The 24,859-nt window shown below is 31.2% G+C and overlaps 2 protein-coding genes across 6 annotated transcripts; one reads left to right on the top strand and one right to left on the bottom strand.

Moving 5' to 3' along the window:
- Positions 1–67: 67 nt before the first annotated feature.
- On the bottom strand, positions 68–2,570 carry LOC105425453 (protein FAM8A1). The gene is made up of 5 exons (XM_011636242.3): positions 1,979–2,570; positions 1,157–1,303; positions 948–1,068; positions 644–767; positions 68–538 (listed from the first exon to the last, which is right to left on the bottom strand). The coding sequence occupies exons 1-5, from the start codon at positions 2,166–2,168 to the stop codon at positions 206–208; spliced, it is 915 nt and encodes a 304-aa protein (XP_011634544.1). The 5' UTR covers positions 2,169–2,570; the 3' UTR covers positions 68–205.
- Positions 2,571–3,744: 1,174 nt separating this feature from the next.
- On the top strand, positions 3,745–23,790 carry krz (beta-arrestin protein kurtz). 5 transcript variants are annotated; one of them, XM_011636186.3, is made up of 9 exons: positions 3,745–4,041; positions 12,858–13,071; positions 13,231–13,606; positions 13,861–14,154; positions 14,790–14,927; positions 16,416–16,559; positions 18,392–18,478; positions 18,719–18,865; positions 19,045–23,790. In XM_011636186.3, the coding sequence occupies exons 2-9, from the start codon at positions 12,939–12,941 to the stop codon at positions 19,118–19,120; spliced, it is 1,395 nt and encodes a 464-aa protein (XP_011634488.1). In that variant the 5' UTR covers positions 3,745–4,041; positions 12,858–12,938; the 3' UTR covers positions 19,121–23,790. The 5 variants fall into 5 exon arrangements, with proteins under 5 accessions (XP_011634488.1, XP_088932954.1, XP_011634481.1 ...); XM_089076828.1 differs by lacking the exon at positions 3,745–4,041 and adding an exon at positions 12,151–12,257; XM_011636179.3 differs by lacking the exon at positions 3,745–4,041 and adding an exon at positions 12,269–12,671.
- Positions 23,791–24,859: the final 1,069 nt, after the last annotated feature.

Below are 24,859 nucleotides of genomic sequence, written 5' to 3'. Positions count from 1 at the left end.
TTAAAAATTAAAATTTATGTATAATTATACGTACAATCCATCTGTAAATAAAAATTTCTGAAATAACTTCTAGCCGCAATAATAACTTTTATTTTTTTACAAGTATATACACGCCATACATGAACCCGCATGCATTTGGTACAAGAAGCACAGACAGCTGTTATGTACACATCACAGAGAATGCATGTAATATCCCTCAAACAGATTACTCCTGATGTGGTCGATTATTATTTCTATAAGGATCCTCTATGACTATGGAATGACAGATTAAATCGTAGCCGGTTCGGTTAAATCTAAAGAAAAATAGAGAGAAGCAAATCGGAAATATGAACGCCAGTACGAGATTTTTCACCATTGAGCGACCCAAAGCCAATGGCAAGCCCAAGTCGGTTCCAGGGCTTACTAAAACCATGTCTGGCTCATTCGGACGTTCAACAGGAGTTATACTTCGACATTGAACAACCCGCAAACCCATCATGTACTTTCCAGGAGTAGCACCTCCAATAAGACCATATACGCCATGTTGAAGCCAGAAAGCCTGAAACATTTAATTTAAAAAATTAATTTATTTTTAATATGATGACTTATTTTCAAAAGACATTACTTAATTTCTTTATGAAATATTGATGGAATTTTTCTGTACCTCAAAAATACAAACTATCACTCGATGAATCACTTCCAAAATTAGAATTCCATAAGTCATTTCCAGAGCCATTTTATAATCAATGCGCAAATTTGTTTGAAATAAATCCAAGTCTTCGACATCTCTGAGAAAATTAGAAAGTGTTAAAAACGTTAGAAAGAAATTTAAAAGATAAAATAAATATAAATTACAATTGAAAAGAAATGCAGTATTTCTCAAACACTTATCACATTATGCTTAGCAGATTTTGTCTATTTACAAAATTTCTTAGATTACTACACAATGTTATAATGTTTCTACCTACATAAAATCGAAGACATCAATTGCAATAAAGGTAATGGAAAACTTCAAGAGAAATAGCATTGATGAATCTATGAATTCTGCTGCGAATCTCTTCCAAATTGGAGGAATGCGATATTCATAACCTAAATAGATACATTTAATAAGATAAATAAATAAATAAATCACTATTATATTTATACAACTTAATATTTTTTTAGAGCTGATCCTAACCATCAGTTCCTGGAGGTTGGAACGGTCCTGTAAGTTGTTCTTGAGGTCTCCTCTGTCTCACTGTTTCATTTTGTCTGTCTAAATTATTTCCAATTATTATTCCTTGTGTATTTGATGATGTTGGTACTTGATTTGGTTGAAAGGGTGCTGAAATTATATCTTCTATAAAATTCAATTTATTGCTATAACTGACATTACAGATTTTGATAATTTCTCAAAAAATTATTCGTAATAACAATATATATATATATACACATATTATTTTATATATATATATATGTATATATAATATATATACATATACACACATACATACATACATACATACATACATACATATATACACACACATACGCGTACATATATATATATATATATATATATATAAAAATCAAATATTATAAGAAATTAATAAAGTTTAAAAATAGAGATATGTATATATTTAAAGAATTTTTTATCTTTTCTTATGCCATTTTTAATATATATATATATATATATATATATATATACATATATTAAATTATTATATATATAAAAAATGGCATAAGAAAAGATAAAAAATTCTTCTTTAAATATATACATATCTCTATTTTTAAACTTTATTAATTTCTTACAATATTTGACTTTTATAGAATATTTTACATATTTTTCTATTTTTATTTTGTATTATATTATATATTGTATACACATATATGTATGTGTGTATGTTTATATTTGTTTGCATATGATACTAATTAATCCATTTTCTGACTCCAAATAAAGAGTTATTTTTTATCCCTCATATGTTCAAAATACAATGTCAAAATGCTTGAATTATCATACCAAGTGTTGGATTTGTAACGGATTGTCCTGACATCATGTAATATGGGAACATTGCCGCGACACTTTGCCAAGCATATGCTTCCTGAAGCCATTCTTCTAGCTTTTTAAAATATCGCGATCTCTCCTCCGCCGGATCTGATTTACTTTCGGAATCGCGCCCCGGCGTATCATCGTTTTTGTCGTCTGCCATTTTGACTTGTCGCTTTGCTTGCGTAAGAAAACAAGTCTATTTGTCACTTAACAAAGTCGTGGGAGCTGTCAATATTTTGCTTCAAAATTTTCTCTTTTTTCGTTTGGCACGATAACAAGACGATGACAATTATTAGATAGTGATTGTCACTTAATTGATTACTTTTACTAGGATTAATTGACAAATACGAATGTAAAGTACACCGAAAAAAATAAACACACTTGATAACGCTATTTGATTATGGCTTATTATAAATTACTTTCGATACCTCCGTCGCAATCACTCATATATGAACACGTTAGCTATTGCTATTCATCACTGACGTGTATGATATCAAATGGATATAATACAAAGCTTTTTACAGTCAGGATAGTTCAGTGAGTTTCCGTCACGACAACTTTTCCCCTAGACATCGATCATGGGGAAAATTTTGGGCAAACGTCTAAAGTGCACTTCTTATCCGAGAATATTATTAATAAAAATTTATCAAAATTCAGAATATTTTCAGTTTTTGAAAGCTGCATATCTTGAAAAGTAGTTTTTTACTGCATACATATAATAGTTTCGTTGATTATTAAATAATTTAAGATATTCTCCAAATGTCTGTTACATGTAGAAAATTCTAGATTATTAATTATTACCAACTGTTGTTAAAAGTATAACAGGTCGATTAAAATTTGCTAAAATTGTTTCTAAAAATAAACAAAGAGTGCTACAATAAAAAGATTTGAAATATTCTTATAGGTCTTAAAGAAAAATCTTTTATCTTTGGTATTTATCTTTACTACTTCTTATAATTTATTTCTAAAAGACTTATAAAAGAAATGATTCGTTGAAAATCAATTTCTGGTAGTTCAATATTACTAAAAACATAAAGCAGATGAAAATTTGTCCAAAATAAATTTAAGGACATTTATAATCATTTTTTTTTTATTTAAGATTAAGTCAGAGATGGCTTTAAGATCCCACTTACAGACAACAAAGTACAATGTTTTGTACACTTTCTAATATATAAATCTTAATTAAATACAAAAAAATTATTGTAAAAAAATGATACAATTTAATGAAACAATTCAATAAAAAAACACAACACAAAGATATAATTTAAATTATTTATCTAAAGTTTAAGCAATAGAATTTAGAGTATTTAGGATATTTCTTCCTACCTACATTTTCTACACTTTTTCATATTTTTTGCTCTTAAATTTTTATCTCAAACATATTTTATCATATACTTTAATTTAAATTGAAATATAAAATAAAAAGAACGAACCTTATATCGGCTAGTGACTTTCTCTTCGTGCATTTATTATACTGAACAAGTTGAAATCATCTTTTCGAAACAGAGATAAAAATACAGACAAACCAGAAATAAAATCATCCGATTTGTCCAAACATTTCTAATGTTTCACAATCTCTTTTTCCCACTCGAATATCGAAGTCGTCTTCATTTAAAACTTCGGACAAATTCGAGCTACCTGCTCGGGATTCGGATCGTGTTCACAGAGAATAGGGACTTTCCTCTGTATCGAGGCAAACTCAGGAGGCACTGGTTTCTGGTCGCGCGACGTGCTCGCAGCTCCGGTTCAGTAATCACGGTGGGTCGCGGTGCGTTTCCGACTGATGAGCATTCGGGCAGATCAACGATCCGTCCTCTTTGTGCGCGAGACTCCCCGCGATAAGTGCCTAACGACAAGTAGTAGCCGCCGTCGTGTTGCACGCGTGAGTGCTGGGGGTGAGTCGCCGGGGTGGTCGCGTGGGAGCGTCGCGCCGTCGCGACGCGTCGCGCCGCGGCGACAGTGACAGCTCCGGTGGAGCACCTGAGAAGAGAGGGTGTGGGCCCGCGACGCGGACGATCACAGCGGGACCTTAGGTAAGGTCGAACAGAACGAACGTGGACGACACACCTTGCCGGGGAGGCCTCGGAGGCGCGATCCCCGGACGAGGATTCCCCTTAAGACTCGCCGCGATTTTTCCCGCTACCGCGAAATCGACCGTTATTATTCATCATCTCGTAACGCAATTTCTCTCATCCTCGCGGAGGAAACATAACGCTCGCTTCAATGCCGTGCCGCGAACGCGTGGAAGAGCCGTCTGGCTTCGCCTGAAATTTTTCATTTTCCGCTGTGCACTTTCGAAATTCGGGGACGGTTGCCCCGAAAGAAGGATTCCGATTTCCGTTCCGATTCTACGCGCGAGAAAGGAACCAGGAGCGAGATCGCTTCCCTCCCGCTCTTCCCTCGAGTCATCTCAACGGAACGCCAGCCAACCGGAATTCCGGAAATTCCACCGGTTCCGAAAAATCAAAGTGACTTGCACGCACGCGATACGTATGTGCTTGCTCGTAAACAGACTGCCTTAACTCTGAAACAATACTCCTCTTTCTCCACACTTGTTTACAATCGTAAGTCTCGAGCATATATATCTAAAAAATAGCGATAAGGTGAACGATAAAGCGTCGAGTTGATTTTTGAAAATATTACAGATATAAATGCGGAAATGCTTAAAAAATGCTGACTTTTGAAAAGAGAAATTAGTGTTGAAAATTAGAAAAATCATTTTTTTCGAATATTTAAATATATTTCATTTAATCGTAGAAATTTGATGTTTGTTTTATCTTAAAGTTTATGGATGAATTTACGTTGCACAATGTATATGGAAAAAAAAAAACAATAACGAATTTAAAATAAAGGACTCCATATTGCATTCTGTATGGTTGATCGGTTTCTATTCTTTAACGCGATTATGGAAATAATCCGATTCGATGGGGTTTTATTGCAAAAATTGTAACAAAAAATGTTTGAATCGATAGCAATTATTTATATATTCGATATAAGCAAATTTGTAAAGAGAAAAATAAAAAGTGAAGTTTCCCGAATGCACGAACGTGTATATATTACGAATTTTAAAATCTCGTTGTCAGTCAAAAAATATTGAAAATATAAGTGGTAAACGATCAAAAGATATTTTACAATGAAAGATTTTGTTTATTCCATGATTTGGAGATTCTACATGTGCGCGTAACAAATTATGCGAAAATATACCGAGAAATAATTCCATCTGCCATCCCACACAACACATGTAGTATGTTCCGAAGGTTGCTCATATCATTAATTATTATGATTCCTTGCTGAATACTTGTAACTGTTTTTCTTGCTTTCTATTTTTATCTTTGCTTGCTAATTATATAACATTAATTGTTCCCATGTCGTTTGTAATTTATATTTTATACAACAACCTACATTGAATAACTAAATATCTAATTAAATTTTAATTGCGAGAATTTCCTCGCAAAAGTTGCGTCATAATTATTTTAATTTATATCTATTTTATTTGATTCAACTGTCTTTTTAATTACTTATTCGCGTTATTAACGTTAATTTTTTATTTATTTATCTATCAGACTCAATATATTTGGTTTTTGTTATAGCATCGTAAAATTGCGATGTAACATCGAACATACGTGCTTTGGCTTTACTACCGTTATTAAGAATTTTATTATCATCGTAGTCCGTAATGCTTGTAAAAAGTAGATGAACGCATTTTGTTTACGGCAAGGAATTTACGCAAGGCGTACACTCGTCCAAAAATATTTATCTATAAAAGCCATCGGCAGCGAGCGACGCGGCACGATTATCGTTATCAATGCGAGCGAATCCTCTCTTCCTCTCGGCAGGAGAACGTGATAACGAGCAGGGGGAGTAGTACGGGGTGTACGTTTACCCCCATTATCGGGCGAGACATCATCAATGTTCTATCCGCAATCGTGTGGTTTCTGACCCGACGAAAATCGAAAATCGAACGCACGGCCGACAGGTCGGCCGGTCTCTATCGCGCGGATCGATATGCCCGCCGTTTCACCGTCGCTTTTCCGCGCGACGTTAATTGCAATTCCGCCGACTGCTATCGAAGATAGCATCAATGCGTTCTCCTCCACAGAATCAGAGTGATAGCCGCCCGCGCGGTTCAGCCGCCAGTCGCTATCGAAACGGGCGGACGCTAAAGTAAAAGATCCGGGCTGACGTTGACAAATGTCGCCGTGATAAGCCCCCTTCTTTTTCGGAGACGCACAAGAATGCAATAGATGCACTCCTGGGAATTACAACTTTTGCCTTACGTCCTCTCGACTGACTTAAACGTCTCTCTTTTAGCCTCTCGTTCTCTTTTAGCTTGATGAAAAAGCAAACGGATCTGATCGAATGATCGATGAAAATCAAACGTCATTATGCATCATTAAATTCAATGTGCGACGTGCTATATTGAATCTAAGAAATGTTAAGATGACTGCAACATTATTCCGTGAAAAAAGCGTCATGAGAATTACGGTCTTATCACAGAGTGATATCTCGTCATTATATAAGTTATTATATAAAACTCATTGCTATGCTCATGAGCAAAGTAATAAAAATTCTGATGTGTTGGCTCGTAAATTAACCAATTTTTTTTTCAATCTTAATCGTTTACACGGTTTTGATATTTTTTTCAGTTTTACCACTACTTATTCTATTATATTTATTGTGCTATTCTATCTATTATATTTCCCTCTTCTGTTTCTTATATTTGTTTAATTATAAGAGAAATATAAGAATGCAACGATCATATTTGAAGTGATGACGAATACATCTTGTATGCAAGCACCAAATATAAATGTGAATCGTGCTTTTCTTTTTGCCATTTACTATCACAAATTGCGTCACAGCGTGTTTGATGTTATCACCGATCAAAGCCGGATTGCCAAAGACGCAGCGATTAAATGAAGCATTTAATGCGATTTGTACAATACATAAACATGATGTGCGTCAAGCCAATTACCTATCGATTTTATACTATTCAATAAATACATTTGTTATCCATTATGAATGAAGATGCAACAGTTTGTCGCAATGGAAATCACTTTTTTATACCTATTATTTTTTTGTTTGATTACATAATTGAAATATAAAATACACACACACACACACACACACACACACACACACACACACACACACACACACACATATATATATATATATATTGAAATATAAAAAATAATACATATCAAGCGTTTATATTTACTGTATAAATTAAAAAACTGATAATAAAATTACAATAAATCTAAAATAATAAATTTAATTATTCGTTCCATTTACAATAATAGTTTTTAAAATTATTATACAATGTAAAAGAATTATAAAATATGTCTTATATATTATTTCTTAAAACTAAATTATTCATTTCTTATATCACATACTTTTACGAAATAATCTTATAAAATTTTACTATTGCACTTATTCATTAACGTAATATTTTACGAGACACTATTTACTCCCGTCGCGCAATTTTTTCCGCCGCTAAAAATTCTAACTGGAGGTTACAGAAGGGGAAGGAGAGCGGTCGAAGTTCAGTGCGGCGACTCTCGGATCGATATTCGTATTCTACGAAGTTGCGAGAGCTTTAACTTAATCTGGGATAGTTTAATCACGCGGAATTATGCGCTAACTTCGTTAAGTCATTCCTGTCGTGGTGGTTGCTCTTCAAGGCAAAACTTAGAAAAACTCAGATCATTAAAATCTCCTTAAAACTCGGACAGTTTATTCTATATAACGGAGAAAATTGAAACTTTTCATTATTGGACGCGACATAAAATGTCGATTTTACGTCAATAATCTTCAGGAAACTTTCAAAACTCGACAGATCAATGACAACACTCTGATAGATATTGAATTTTATTATTTATTTAATTACATATCAAATGTGAAAGGGACGAAAATGTAATAAATGTATAAAAATATAATAAATACTCAATTAAATTATACAATTCCCAGCCACGTTTTATTAAAAATACTTGAAATCATTATGAAACCACTAAGAAAGAGCACGATGTGCTTACCTGCTAACCTTGACGTAACATTTGATAGCTACCAATCACATATTTATGTATATATCCGGATATAAGCGGCAAACATGAATTCACTTTCATCATCTTGAATTATTATCAACGGCAAAAATTTAGAAATCGTCTAAGATATCTCTTGATAAATTTATCAGCAGATATTTTTATTTTTTTAGATATTGATAGTAATATTTTCCATTTATCAATTTTCACTTTAATCAATATTATTAAAAATATTTTTAAAATTAATTTAATTTTATTAAAATTACACTGTGTAATCAGAATCCAAATGTTTTAACTATACGCATAAAATAATAAAAACTTTTTAATTACATATATACAATATATAAAATTATTATAATAAAAAATTCGCCTGATGTTCTCCGTTTTACTAACAATAATTTGTTTTTTAATTTGTAATTTGTAATTTTTCAAAAGATAAAATTTAAGAAATTAGACAAATGATAATTGCAATAAAGATTATTTATTCTAGCAGTATATTTCATGATTATTTAATAAATTTGAAAGCAAATGAATACGTAAAAGTAAAAAAAAAAAAAAAAGAGATATAAGTCGTCTTTTATTTTGTTTTGTATTTGTTTTTTTTTTTTGTACGTTTTGAAAGAATTTCTGTGATATTTTATCGCGCTGCAATTTTAAAGTAACAAATTATAAAATAATGGGATATACATGTTCTACTATAGTATGGCTTTATCACGTACCATCCCATCGGAAGCTCGCGCGACGTAGAAGCTCGCAACATGGCCCGTACACGCAATATGTCCGATAATAGCTAATAAATTGTGCAATATAACGGCTCGTTCATCAGCCCTCGCATGTGCGAAAATTTCCTGCAGAATTTCCCGTCGACCACAAAATTTCCCACACCACTAAGAAAATTCCAAATGAAACCTTGGGCATTAATATATGCCGGAAAAGAGAATATATATATATATATAAATGTTTTGCTTTCAGTTTTGCCTTCAAAACCAGAATTATAAATGAGAAGTATTATAGAAATATCAAATGGAATTCTTTGCTATAATAAAAAAAGAAATTTGCCTAGACTAATATGGTGTGGGATTTTATTATTCCAGAAAAATTTTCATTATAATAACATCAGGCAAATGAAATATCAAAAGGAATGTAATTAGATATTTTCTCGAGTTTATTAAAGTTAAAATTCAGACCGAGTCTGTAACAAAATAAAAAAAAAAAAATAAATCATTATTCGAAAATTACATTATAAAATAAATGAGGCCATTTGTTACTGACAGACATTTTTCACGTGGCACTCTATATTCTTTGTCTTTCTCACTTTTTTCTCGTTAAATAATTCGTGCCTCGCGTAAATAAGTTATTTCCGACGGGATCAACCTGCCGAACATTTTAAGATACGAAAACGTTGGTATCGTACGTCCGGCGTTTATAGCCATATACAAGGTGTCTAAAAAAATCATCATGTAATTTCTGTCGACTATAGTCGACAATTTTGACAAGTTAAAATTAATTTCATTTCTGCATAAACTCATTCAATTCCTACGTCCCATTTCGCGCTTTCCTACGCGCTTTTAAACATGTCCTTTACACTTTTAATTTAAAATCAAGAAAAGCGTTTAATATCAAATATTAAAAATTCATAGAATGACGATCGGTCAAATTTGTTTGAGCAGAAATCGACCGTGTATTAAAATTAAAGGACTTCATTATTCACCGCGTATCTCGACGCATTCTGAATAATGAAATGGCATAGGGTAATTTCTGAATAATTTAATTTCCCCAATCGGATTTGGAAGTTACAGAGCGAATCGGAGAGCACCCTGTGTATACAGAATAATGACGTCAACGGCGATTGAGTAGTATGATTCCCGGTAGTTTCGCGCTGGTTATAGGATCACTGTAACAGTTATAAGTGTATTAAAGTAGAGGCAACTTAGAATATAACATCATCACTCTCCCCCACATCGTTTATTCGCTATCAAAAGCGCAATCAGGTTTCAAAATCGTGATAAAAGCTCGTTAAACAATAGTGTATTATCCGCCAGGCGAAGGAATAATCGGACTATCTCTCTCTCTCTCTCTCTCTCTCTCTCTCTCTCTCTCTCTCTCTCTCTCTCTTTATCTTTCTCCGGAAATTGACTGACAGTTTTCGACATGGGAGCTGCCTTCGCGAGCAAAAATGAGAGGGCAGTGATTGTATCTGACGTGTAATATGTAGCGCAATATTCATTGAATGAATTAATCTGTGCTTTTTTTATCCTTTCAATACTCTTATAATATCAAATTAAATGTGAAGGGATTGAACATGGATAAAATGAACAGAATTAAACGTGCAGATTAAATAATTTTCATTGTCAGTTTCAATTTATTTAATTACTCGATCACTTAGCAAAATGAAGAAGGAAAATAAATTGAAATATTATAAATAAATAAGTAATAAAGTATCTTACGCATAAGAATTATAAATATTTAACGAGCCGTTTTAATTAATTAATTTTATTTGATATTTCACATTAACGTTAAATAAATAAACGGTCATTTTATCAAATTCAGTGAAGTTTATTGATTGATTTATATTTCTAGGCGTAATTGGTTTTTTTCACGATTATGTGATTTATGAGGATCGTGATAACGACCGCGAATGCCTGCTCGGGCATTTATACCAGACCAGATAACGTGCGAGTGACGTCAAATGAATCGTAAGACTTAACTTCCGTCCGTTGACCCAGCATACAAAATTCGCTTTGAATCGTTCAAAGGACTGTCACCAGGCAGAAATCATACACAGTTAATAACGAATGAAAATTCTGAAAGACAGGATAATAAATCGACATTGTGTTCTCTCATTATTCAGTATTTGAACTATTCAGTATATTAAACATAGGATAAAAGTCGTAAAATTTCAGTTTCATTTACATAAACATGTTTAATGCAAAATTTTGATTACGTGATATAATTCAACTTTGTTAAAGAAACTGAAGTTTGTCCCGCCTTTAATCTTTTCTTTATCTTCGCAATAGCGTAGCTAGAAAGACTTCGCAGATTATGGCGCACAGATTGATAGAGAAACATACAATTCGGTGCTCTGTGATAACATTTGGCACAATGACGTCAAATATATATGCAAATTCTCTATTCTTTCCGTTGATCCGTTTCATCGACATTAAACATGCAGCACGATCTCTCGCATACTGTCGGTTATATATATGGTGTTACAGAAAAACAATAATCACAGAAAAATAATAATTCTCTTTTTCAGTAAAAAATTTGTCAAAATATATGATATATTAAAAAATTAAATATCTTTCTAAATAGATAGTATATTAAAGTATTAAGAAGTAGAAAAAGAGAAAGAGAGAAAGAAAGAGACAAAAATAATCTTTAAAAATAAATATTTAAATAATGAATATAATGTTTCTTTAAAGATAAATAAAAGTTTAAGTAATAAAACATTGTTTTAAAAAGTAATGAAAGAAAAATATGTAATATAAATAAATATGAAAAAAAGACAAAGAATTAAATATAAAATATATCACATTCTGGATGCTCCCTTTTGATAATAGATTCAACGTCAAAATATTTTTCAAGCAACCAATAAATTAAATGAAAATATAGTTCTCTCATAAAATTCGCCTTTCTCTGCCTTAATGAACTTAGCATCGATTTTCTCTCAGGGAAAATTTGATCAACGATTTAATGGGAAGACTGTTAAGACATGGTAAATTAAGCTTTAGAACTGTAAATTGGTAATGCGATCTTTTTGTACGATTAATTGAAAGTAAACTTTATTTAAATGTAAACTTTATTTAATATTTTAATACTCTCGAGAAACTGAAAGAATTGATATTATTTCCAATAATACGAAAAAAAATCCAATCTAAACTTTAAAGATTTTATAAAAATTATTTTAAATCTCTCTTTTTCTCTCTTTTCTCTCCTTTTCTTACGTTACGTTTTATTTGAGTAACACTCGGTATATACTCCTCTCGTATTACATTTGGTGTAATGGTCATTCGTGTATCTGTAACCGATAGCGGTAGCGGTGTGTAAATTATTGTACGAGCGAGTACAAATTATTGTACGAGCATTATCGTATCAAGTATTATACGAGCGCCGATTGAAATTGACATCCATTTGTCGGAGCGGTTCAGTGCAAGCTCAGCGTTGCCCCGAGGAGCTCTGCCTTCTGTCCTTCATCGCGATTACATTTTGACGTAATTTTGATTTAGAACAACCAGTTTACTACAGTTGTGAGATATAAAACAATGCAAATTTGCGCATATAAAATGGTGTTCCCATGAAATGGGAACGGAAAATAAACGCGCCGACATTTTTCAGAGAGATACGTCAGATTATTCTTATTTTGTAGAACTTAGTTTGTGTACAATATAGTGTACTTTCAAATGTGAATTTTAAGATAAGAAAGAATATTGAAACAATTCTAATGTTAAAAATTATATGATTAAAATAAATTACAAGTAATATTTGAATTAATTCGGTGATGGAAAATTTTGATAGTGTTTATGAGTGCTAGTGACGCAGTCTAATTTTCATAATTATAACAATTTACTGATAATTAAACAAAAATACCTGCAACAATGAAAGAATTAGGAGAAAATATAATAGAGGTAAATTTGGAATTAAAAACTGTTAAATAGTAAAAACTATTAAAAGAAAAATGAAAGATTTTATTCTATAATTCTATAATTTTGATAATATAATTTTGTAATTAAAGATAATTTCGACATATGCTATTCTACAATTATTAATAAATTATTTAGTCAATTATTTTAGAAAATAATTTTTGTCGACAGTGGGAGAGCTCGGAGTCGGATTTCTCGGACACTGAGGACTCAAATGAATTAGGGGCCAGCGTGGGCCCCGAAATCACCGCGATGGACACTATTGATAGTGTCAACAAACGACAGGCCACTCGTGTTTTCAAGAAATCCAGTCTCAATGGCAAGATTACGGTTTATCTTGGCAAAAGAGATTTCGTCGATCATATCACACATGTTGATCCTATTGGCACGTATCTAATCATCAACTCGTTTTCAAACAAAAATAATGTACAGATATCACCTCGATTATATTGTTTGTATATATTATTTTTTGATATAACGATAAATTTAGATAAATAAGCATTTTTTTAAGAATTTCATATTAAAAAAATTCTTACAATTCCAGACGGGGTCGTCCTGATCGATCCTGATTACATAAAGGACCGAAAAGTGTTTGGTCACGTTCTCGCGGCATTCAAATACGGCAGGGAGGATTTGGATGTTCTCGGATTGACCTTTCGTAAGGACCTCTATTTAGCAGCGGAACAGATTTATCCGGTAGTGCAAGGATCTCAGCCCCCCAGGGAGTTGACGCGATTGCAAGAGAGGCTGATCAAGAAGCTGGGCAGCAATGCGTATCCCTTTTACTTCGAATTACCGCCGCATTGTCCCGCTTCGGTTACTCTACAACCGGCACCGGGTGATACTGGCAAACCCTGCGGCGTCGATTACGAACTGAAAGCGTTCGTAGGTGAGACACAAGATGACAAACCGCACAAACGGTACGAATCTTAGTACAAAATTAAAGAAATTATGGTTTCAAATAAAAAAAAAAAAAAAGAAAGAAAGCTTTTACTCAAAATAAAATAAATTACTGGTAAAAAGAAGAGAATAAAAAGATTCTCTTTCTTTTCTTGATATAGAAATAAATATCTTTATATTCTAAAATAACATATACATATTATACATTATATTATTACATACATAGTCTAAATATTTCATCGTAATCAAATATCGAAATTGATTCGATCCATAGGAGTTGCGTGAGGCTAGCAATCAGGAAAATTATGTACGCGCCGTCAAAACAAGGAGAGCAGCCTTCGGTGGAGGTCAGCAAAGAATTTATGATGTCTCCGAATAAGTTACATTTGGAAGCTTCCCTTGACAAGGAGCTCTATCATCACGGCGAGAACATAGCTGTAAACGTGCACATAGCGAACAATAGCAACCGGACTGTGAAAAAGATAAAAGTGTCGGTTAGGCAGTTCGCGGATATCTGCCTATTCTCCACGGCGCAATACAAGTGTACTGTTGCCGAGGCCGAAAGCGAGTGAGTATTCCTTAGCTAATTACCACCCATTCTTTATCAGAAAATAAAAATGTTACACCCCAATGAGGAACGTTTAAAAATACCGGGTAATGTGACTTAAAAAGCCATTTTGATTGAACAAAAACCAAATGTAAAATTCATAAAAACTGAATTTTCATTTCTTTATATAAATCTTCCTTTGGAAAACTTGGAAATTTAGAAAAATGTATTAAAAAAATATAAATAGAGATAAAAAATTCTTTTTTATTAGATAAAAAAATTTTTTTAGTAAATAATTTTTAATAGCTAATTTTTTAATAAATTAAAATCTTTGGATTATCTTACTTCTCAAAACTGCTTTTTAATCACGATACAAATACGGTCTTAAAATACTGGAGTTAATACTTTTTTTAATTTAACAAACAGTTCATTTCAAACCGCTCACAATTCGGATGATCAATTTAGCGTTTTTAACAATGTACGATCTAAACAATGTTAGAGACATTAAGAATTCGAGACTCTCGATGGGTCTCTGACAATCAAGACCAGCTTGCGTCCGAGTTGTGTCAAAACTTTTTCGCGATTAGACACGCAATGGACACGATAATACGCAATAAACAGTGACGAGCAGGAAAATAAGATTATTGCACTGGCAGTATAGGGGTAGCGCCAGGATTCACCCTGAGCAAGGTGTTTTCTCTAAGGCCGACGCTTGCCGAGAACAAAGACAAGCGGGGTCTTGCTCTAGATGGTCAGCTTAAACACGAGGACACCAATCTCGCGTCTAGTACAATGTGAGTGCGAGATTAAGAGCTCGCTGTTTCCCTCATTACTCTCTTACTTTTTCTACCGGGAAAAAAAAAAGAAATGATAGAGGCTGGAAACCGGCCAAATGGCTTCCCGCGCTATAATCGTGACGATATCTCATGGCAAATGTCCGGATTTTATGGGGACTACTCTTGTTCAAGTTGTTCATAGAGACGAAGTATAGGAACGATGTGCTATCAATTTTTTTTAAAACAACTTTATGAAGTTATTGGGAGACAAAATTTTTTTGCTGACAGACTTGCATAGTTTAACAATGTTTGAATTAGATTAAATAAATTTTTATCAAAAAATTTTAGGATATAAAAAGAAAGAACGTAACTTTGTAATTAATAAAATATATTATACTTTGTAAGAACTTTTTTTCAGACATATAAAATAATATAATTTATTACATTTATACAAATTGTTTAAATATAATAAGTTTAAAATTAAACATAAAGGAAAATTAAACATAATTGAATTCTTTTCTAGTCAGAATGTTTACGTTGCTTTTTGTTATCAGCTCAATGAAGAAAATTACAAGACTGTTTAAAAATATTAAAGGAGCCCGTATCCAGCCTCCTTTTTCATTCTCTTCTTTTTTGCATCAATGCAAAAAAATGAAGAATGGAATGGCAGTTTTTTTGGTGATTTTTGGGGAGTTTTAACGCGGTGGCCTGTAATCACGTATGAATCTCGATCGGTGGTGGTCTCATTTTCTCTGCAAAACTCCTCCATACTCTCTCTCTCTCTCTCTCTCTCTTTGTCTTTTCTTTTTTTGTTTTCCTTCCTCCTATTAAGATGTATTTCTAGATTATATATATATATATATATATATTTTTTTTTCTCCTACTAAAACATTTTGAATTCTTAAAGTTAATATTTCTGCATTAATATATATGTAAATTCACATCCTGCATATTCCTCTCAAACACTAAAGTACACAGGATTGTCAAGCCCTCGTCTTGTCTCATAATCTCTTTCATAATCGTAATTTTATTGCGTGAGGCACAAGCTGATATATCGTATTATCACGATGTATATAAGTGTTACAGAAAACATGATTAATTTCGCAGTTATTTGCATATCATTTTATTTTAGTCGACTGTAAATTTATCAACGTAAAACTGAAACTTTCTGCAAAATTTCTCTCGATTCAGATGCGCACATGTATTAAAATATAATATTTACCACTGACTAAATAATAAATAGCAATCAAGATTAGTATTATTTTGATTAATATTAAACAATTTTTATATACAAACCTAATATTTTACAAACTTATTTAAAAAACAAATATATCTAATCATTGTTTCTTTAATTAATGTCGGACAGTTTATGAATATTTTGTCAAAGATGATTATGATAACGGATTTTTGCGATATGCTACTTTGGCGAATTGATCGATGCGAAATATTCGCACATAGTGGCACATTGACTGCTCTCATGCTGATTGTACTGTGTTCAAATGTCAGGGAGGGATGTCCGGTGGGCCCGGGTTTCACGCTGAGCAAGGTGTTCACCTTGACACCCCTTCTGGCCAACAACAAAGATAAATGGGGGCTCGCCCTCGACGGCCAACTCAAACACGAGGACACCAATTTGGCGTCCAGCACCCTGTAAGGACGCGATGCCTGAAATTGAGCCTGCGACACGCGCAGACACACGTCTAGATACTGATACGCCGCACCGCTTTTCAGTCGCGCATTTAGCGTCGAGAAGGATAATATCCGGAAGTTATCCTCCAGAAATTGCGAAAGTTTGACACAAACTCTGGAATTTAACGCAGTGTTTCCTAAACTTTCGACAGTATGTCAGACATGAAACAGTTAGCTGGTTATTAGAAATATTAAATTTTTAAATACATATTATATATAATATATTATATATAATATATAATATATTTTTAATGAAAAAAAATAAAAAAACATTATAAAAACTATTTGATTTTTCTATTGAGGCACGTTTATAAGCCCTCGAATTCAAACATTCTTTTGTTTTTTACAATTTGTCAGAATTTTATAAATCAGAAAATTTTACTAGAGTTAGATATAGAGGAACATGGTGTAAATAGATTTATATAAAATATTTCTGAATAAAATTCTTTGTAACAATAGTTTATATAATATTTGGAGATATATATATATATATATATATATATATATATGAGATAAATTATTAAAAAATATTTTTAGAGAGCGTTTCAAATTTTATAATAAAATGTTAGGAATAAAAATTTAACACTGACAAATAAAAATTTAACACTGACAAAGAAATTTGCCACGTGAATAGTAATGAATGCTAAATGCGGGACGAGAATGCGAACGGCGTTTATTACACACGTGTCGTTCACGCACGCAACACGCAGCCGAATACGCCTTTGGGAATTTCTCGTTTTCGTGCGCAACGCTTTCCACACGACGGCCGGAAAATACATGTTGGCTGCCTGCAACGAAGCTTTTCTCAACGATCGATTGATCGAGATGGCGAGCGACTGGCTCAATCATTATAGAGCGACGTGTAATTCTGTTTTTGCGAAATTCGCACTCAAATTCACTGGGAATCGTTCCTTTCGCGCATCCTGAATTTCTTATATCCAGATCCATGGATGTCAGTATAAACCAAAATTTTGGGATCAAAAATATATATTTTCCAAGTTTTTAATACAGATCTTAACCCTTGATATCCATGGATTTTGTGATCTAATATTTTAATTCTTTCGATGCCATATTTTTCTTGAGACGTTTTTGCATTCCAAGATTAAAACAGAATTGCAGTTTTAATATTCAGTACTGACACATGACATTTTAAAGGATAGATCCTGTTAGCTTTGAGATAAATGTGTACGTTGGTAAATTGTACATATTTTATCTTCTTATATATTACATGAGATTAAATTTAACGACTTTTAAAATAACAAATATATATGACTTGCAAAAAAAAGTCTTTATCTGTCTTATCCACCTTTTATTCCAAATAAAATTTTTAGAACTTTTCCTGGAATATATATCTTCCAATGATATCGAAAGGATTAAAAAGATGCGATCCAGAGGATTTAGGATGCAAGATATCTACAGCAAAAATCTAAATCGGAATCCCATCCTCCTTCTGCTTGTGCTCGTAAAAACATGGCATCGCCACCGCATTGTGCCTGTAGTAAAGTTGCATGAACAAATTGTTCATTTTCGCTGCGAAATTGTAGTATCATGGATAGCTTAAAAGATATGTACGTGATTACTGCTTTATACAAATTGTTAAATAAATGTTATTGTCAATGTATAAATCGCTGCTTGTTCTTAACAATTTTCAACTAGTAAAGCTAATCTCTCTTCTATCGCTTTTTATCGTCGCATGTTGTTACCACACAATTAACTTTGCATGAACTTTTACGTAGCGTTTATATCAGTTAATTATAATACCTTGCAATGACGTCAATAAATATAATTCGCAGTGTCGTTGATCCAGCACAACGTGAAAACCTCGGCATAATTGTCCAGTACAAAGTTAAAGTCAAACTCTGCCTCGGCGCTCTAGGAGGGTAAGTGCTATTTAACGTTGCCAAAAGAATAACATAAAGCAGTCAGATAATGCAATAATAATTTTTTGTAAAACACAAGTTATAAAAAAAAAATAATGTTAAATGAATACACTTTTAAGTTGAAGAATCAATAAAAAGTTTCAATTTCAATTAACTCAAAATTCGTTTTAAATATAAGAATTTTTAGGATTATAAATTTAATATTTTTATTTGATACTATTATTATTACTATGATGACAGCGAATTAGTCGCGGAACTGCCCTTCATTTTGATGCATCCCAAACCGGAAGAGGAGGAACCAGCGCCGTCCACAGCTCGACCAAGCCCTACGCACAAAACTGACAGCGGGGAAGTCCCGCTCGATACGAACCTCATTCAATTAGACACGTAAGTAATTAAAAACAATTTTAATTTAAGCTTAATTTCTAAACAAAAAAATTAAAGAACTGCAATTATAAACTAAGGAAATTCTATTTGAAGTTTCACAAGACATCTTAATTTCTGAAAAAAAATATCTACAAAGTACAAGTTTTAAACTATTTTCTAATTTTTCTGTCTATTCTCAGGGAAGCAGATGGCGATGATGATATAATTTTCGAGGATTTTGCTCGTTTGAGGTTGAAAGGCGAAACAGAAGCTTGACCGTGTTCCGCAGACACTTTGACATGTATTGATCAAGTGACTTTGACGCCACCATGTCGTACACAAGACGGAAGTTGCAATTTCACCAATGATGCCAATAGTAGCTATGTCGCAGCAACAAACTTAAACGACGATGTTACTGTTTAAATTTGTTGCCGCGGGGTTATATCTACTTTCGAATGTGTCAATAACGATATTTTATCGTTCTGGCACACATATTTTAAAATTTATCACAGGAAAACAGTTTTGAAAAACAAATTAAATTAAAATGATAGAAAAAGAAAAAATTATATGAGAAAGAAATTGTGCAAATCACTCATATTTTTTTGCACAATTTCAAACTCTTATGTAGGACAAAAGATATTCGCAATTTGAAAATGTGTCGAGAAAGTTCTTGTTCAATAATAGTCATTTCTATTAATGTCAAAAACTTTAGAAGATATTCAGAAAGTTAAAATTTTTCAAAAGTAAACTGTTTATCGATTCAATGTATTGTTTCTCTTTTTTTAAACTAATATACATAATATTTATGAAAAAAATTACTAAAATGATAAAACAAGTAATTAGACGCTATTTTTTATGGCGCATATTCTGTATTTAATAATGATAATTCTGATTTATGGAAAGAATGTGGCGGGTTTTTTGTAATTAACATTCATAAATTTTTTATTAACACCGTCGCCATTTTACGCTTTGGCTCTGAAGACTGATTTTAAAAAGAACATCCAAAATCTCCAAGGACGTATCTATCATTAAATTCTTAATAATAAAAGAAGAAATAGATACAAATTATAAAATTTGGTATTTCATTTTCTGAAAATTATTATAAAGTAATTTATTATTAACAGTAAATAATTACGTTAACTAATTAATTACGTGTAAATCATAAAATACTTCAGTAAACGTATGAGTCAATTATTATATAATCCAATTAATTCAATTAATTAAATTTTCTAATTAATTAAATACAGAATTGATAATTCCAAGACAAGATTCTTTAGATCTATAAGATATGATTTTTTAAACATGGCCAGTACATTATGTTTAAGTTACATCAGCGCACAGGATAAACTTTTTAAATTATCAATTTTATTTTATTAGTATGAACAGTAAATATAAATGTTATTACACATTATAAAGATTGTTTGTGCAAATGGAACAACCGTAAGTGCTTTCTTGCTTCTGGAGGACATAAATTTCACAAAATTAATACTTAATTTATACAATTAATATAGATAAAGCTCATCTGATTACAAAACCATATAAGATGATGAAAAAGCTGTTTTACATTTATTGAGCCTCTCTGAAGTGAATACAATATCGACTTAATTTATAACAACGAGAGAAATTATTTTAGGTAAGGGGTCAAGAATTCTAAGAAACCCATTTAGAAGCATTTAGTGCAATAATTTAATCACATATTTAATCACATACTCAACAAGATGCGAAAAAATACGCGAAAGGAAAAGAGAAAAGATGACGTTTCGAGATGCAAATGTCAATTTCTAGTATTTATGAATAATTTGTAGAACTCAACATTGTAAAATTTATAATGTTAATTTGCTTCATGTCTTTTTTCCAATTTTACAATTAATTAAGTTAAGATGGCGAGCACTGTTGAATCATAAATATTGACTCCGACGTGTGTTTTTAAGACTGCTCCTGAATTCGATTTTCGCGTCTTACGATGAAACGTCGCATAATCTTGCTTATATTTAAAATAATTAACAATTTGATATTAATTGCCTAATTAAACGTTGAACACAAAGACTTTTGCTATAAGATTAAGTTACAAAAATATCATCAAATAAATATTAATTATTATCCGAAATAATATTAATATTATTAAAAATAAAAATATCACGGTGAATTACACGTGATTATATTTAGTTATTTTTATGTAAATTTTATTAGAAACCATTTTTTTATATATTTGAGAAATTATTTGTGATATTTTTAATGTAATAACACAATATGTAATTTTATTATATTTATCATTGTACAACTTTCTATATACTTATCAAAAAAGAGAGTCTACCAATTTGTCTGACTAATTTTGGTCGTGAACGGACATCTTTAAAATGCAATTATTATTTTGAAAGTCCATACATTCATGAAAGAAAGCTTATTTACCTAAGAAAGCTTGGGAAACCTTCCAAAACGAATAAAATAATGAGAACGCTTTGCAAAAAGACTTATTTTGTTTCTAATGAACGATGATAGAGTTCAAAACTGATGTGTTTACATTTAAAGTTAACACATTAAATATTGTAGAAGAATACACTACTAGAAAGATTCACAATATATATGTACACACATACACACACACACACACACACACACACACACACACACACACACACACACACACAAAGATCGATTCACGATCAAAATTGACCATTTTTAGATTCCTTTCTTTAAATAATCAAGACTATAGAATAAAAATTACATCTAAAATTTAAATTTAAATCTTATTAAATATCTGAAAATTAATGATAAATTTTCATTAAACAAAAGATTTATTATACATTATTAATTTTAAATTAATAAATCCAAGTTAACAATGAACGGTTCACGTTGGCAACGAATATTAATTAATAATGACATTAATTAGAATACCGAAAGTTACAAAATCACAAAAGCTGCAAATAACATTGTACATGTATGTGTGTATAATATATATATATATATATATATATATATACACATGTAACAGAAGCAAAGAGAAAATAGTATTTTTTATCACGTTAGCATTTACGAACTGTATCTAGAAGAAATAATCAAGTATGTGGTCTACGCTTTTTTGTCACACGTTTAATATTGAACGAGTGATAAAAAAGCGGCCGTATTTCCTCATACCAAAGCCAATATCTCCGTTTCCTTAAAAGATGCTTCTTGGAGAAGATATTAATAACAATTCGTGAGAGTAAAAGAGTCTATTTAAATCTTTAAATTAAAAGGGACTTTCCAATCAAATAAGCACATACAAAAACTTCAACTTCACTAATTCAACAGAATATTAATTTTTCTACGCAGATATAAATATGAAAATTATTATTAAGACATAAATTATGTCCAAATTTTATTGTACACATTATATAAAAATTATGTAATATAATATTTTTTCTGAATTTCATTAATATGATTTAATTAAATCTCATAAATATTACGTTAATTATTGTTTAGAAAGTCTCTTCACTTTTTTAACTTCGTTTCATATAATAGGAACATGTATGTTCAACGAATGTAGCTATTTAATTAAGGAATAAACTTTTGCGATTGCGGCGAATGTCAAATATTGACACTTCGATTATCGTTTTAAATGACATGTATGAGTGTGTAAGTGTATATGTGCAGGCTTGTATAATGAGAGTATATTTTATATTCGCCCGCGGGCGCGCGCATATTTTTTATATGATCGCAAGCGGTAGATCATTAATATTTTTATTGTGATCGGTAGAATCACACGAGAAAGAAGAATTACACCGCACAAAACCGAGCTAGATAAATAAAGTCAATAAAGAATGCCGTCTCTATAATTCTAATATTAAAATTGTTTTCTTGCAATACAAGAAAACCCTATTACATACAGGGTGTCACAGAAAGACGTAAATTTTCATCGATTTAACGAAAACATGAAACATCTAAACTTCCTATTTTCTATATATATTTATCTATATAAATTATAATTATTCCATCATTTTACATATGAATTACATATATGATATTATTATAATTAATTACATGTGCGATTGATATTTAATGTTTTGCCGACGAAAAATACCTGAAATTTTCCTTTTAAAAACAAATTTCTGACGCGATATTTTTTGAGACGCTCTGTATTTAACAAATCACTGCGAAAAGAAAGGCAAACGATTACGCTTCTTCGATATAACGTATTTTGCACTCGAAAACTCACGTTTCTATCATTTATGTCTCGTTTAACCAAAAATTGTATTTCTATGCAAACAGAAGGTTATCGTGATTGAAGATGAAGCGAAACATGAATTGTCAAAATGGCTGCATCATTCGACATAGGACGGTAATTAATTAATTGCACCGCATAATAATAATAATAAATGAATTAGAAATAAAAAAGGAAAGGAAATTAGAAAAATAAAAGGAAGAAAAGATATTATGCGCTCGTCTTGAGAGTGTATTTGTAATTAATGTAATCGAATTGATGTACAAGTACTATGGTTCATTACAGCTGTTACACATGTAAATCGTAAGAGAAAAAAAGAAAGAGAGCCATTATCACTAACTTGTACATTGTACTAGGGACGATTTATTTATTGACGCCGCGCGATGTTAGCTAGCAAACAAAGTCGTGTGTCGTTCATGATCGTTCGCTGTTCATTCGTAAATAATTCGTTTTGTATGTAAAAGAGATTACAAGAGAAATAATAAAAGAGAAAAGAGGGAGAAAAAGAGTCAGAAAGGAAGAAAGACCGAGAGAGTGCGAGAGTGCATGTGTGTAAAGTAAACGGCACGGAGTAATATATATATATATATATATATATATATATATATATATACATATATATATATATATATATATATATATATATATATACATAATGCATAATATATTGTATATGTAAAAATTGTGTATTCTCGTATTGTAACTAGCTGTAATAATTTAATAAATCCTGTATATCGAAACTGTATATGCCGCATATTTTTTAATATTCCTTGTTATGCACACAAGCTTTGTGAATAAAAAGTATTTTAATATTTGTTTGTTATTCGATAGCATAATAAAATATATTTTATTGCAAAATAAATAATAAAATGTTATTAATTTCACAATTTTGTTAAAATTTAATATTATCAAGTTATCAAGTTACAAAATGATATTAAAAAAATATTTTCACAAAATATTTCAGATTTTTTTCAAGCAAATTTAATGTAATTGCGCATGCAATATGTATTACAATACTGTTGCTCAAATTTACGAAAGTTAGAAAAGTTAATTGGTCTTAATTGATGAAACATCGAGCAACTAATTCATGTAAAAACTTTATTCAGATTTAGTCACTCTCCGTCGCAAATTCTAGTTATAAATCGTGCTGTAAGGTGGAAAAACGAAGAAACAAAAGGAGAAGAAAAAGCAAGCGTGAAGATATATATTTACAACACACGAGAAGGTCCCCGGAAGAATTACGCAGCCTTAATACGAAAATTTCTTGCCGATATTAAATGCACATTATATTGATAAAAGCGTATTTTTAATTGCATTAAAAACTTAGAATCTTTAATTGATAATATCAATATGTTGTCTGGATTTGTAAAAGTATTTATTTATAAAAACAAATAAAATAATATACTATTATCATATGAATGTTTTAAATATTTAAATAACAGATAAATATAAAAAATGTTTTACAACGTTTTAGCAAGTTTAATATTAATACTTTAAACATCGATAGATCATATTAAATTAAATCAGCAGATAACAGTATGATATAATAAATAATTCTAAAGCAATTTGAACAACTACCGCAATTTTAACTTTGGAACTAAGTCGAGCATGAAGAATGAAGATATTCGGATCTCGAATACCGCGGTTTTCTGAGTAATTTGCAAACCGCGGAAAAGGAAGGAGGATGAAGCTGAGCCAACGGTGAATTCGCCATTTCATTCATGTAGAAACTTTATTCAGATTTAGTCACCCTCCGTCGCAAATTCTAGTCATAAATCGTGCTGTAAGGTGCAAAAAAAAAAAAAAAAAAAAAC

This window comes from Pogonomyrmex barbatus, unplaced genomic scaffold, assembly GCF_055798465.1.
Source record: "Pogonomyrmex barbatus isolate J1 unplaced genomic scaffold, ASM5579846v1 scaffold2, whole genome shotgun sequence".
NCBI classification, from domain to species: domain Eukaryota; kingdom Metazoa; phylum Arthropoda; class Insecta; order Hymenoptera; family Formicidae; genus Pogonomyrmex; species Pogonomyrmex barbatus.
Note: the sequence above shows the minus strand (reverse complement) of the source record. Positions and strands in the feature narration are given on the sequence as shown.

What these genes read in the sequence shown, in the direction of transcription:
- LOC105425453 (XM_011636242.3), bottom strand. Translation starts at nt 2,168, where the DNA reads ATGGCAGACGACAAAAACGATGATACGCCGGGGCGCGATTCCGAAAGT. An exon ending in CGTTACAAATCCAACACTTG is followed by an intron (nt 1,304 to 1,978) that starts GTATGATAATTC and finishes ATATAATTTCAG; the next exon opens with CACCCTTTCAACCAAATCAA. An exon ending in TGATAGTTTGTATTTTTGAG is followed by an intron (nt 539 to 643) that starts GTACAGAAAAAT and finishes TAAATGTTTCAG; the next exon opens with GCTTTCTGGCTTCAACATGG.
- krz (XM_011636179.3), top strand. Translation starts at nt 12,642, where the DNA reads ATGAAAGAATTAGGAGAAAATATAATAGAG. An exon ending in TAGGAGAAAATATAATAGAG is followed by an intron (nt 12,672 to 12,857) that starts GTAAATTTGGAA and finishes TTTTGTCGACAG; the next exon opens with TGGGAGAGCTCGGAGTCGGA. An exon ending in AACCTCATTCAATTAGACAC is followed by an intron (nt 18,866 to 19,044) that starts GTAAGTAATTAA and finishes GTCTATTCTCAG; the next exon opens with GGAAGCAGATGGCGATGATG.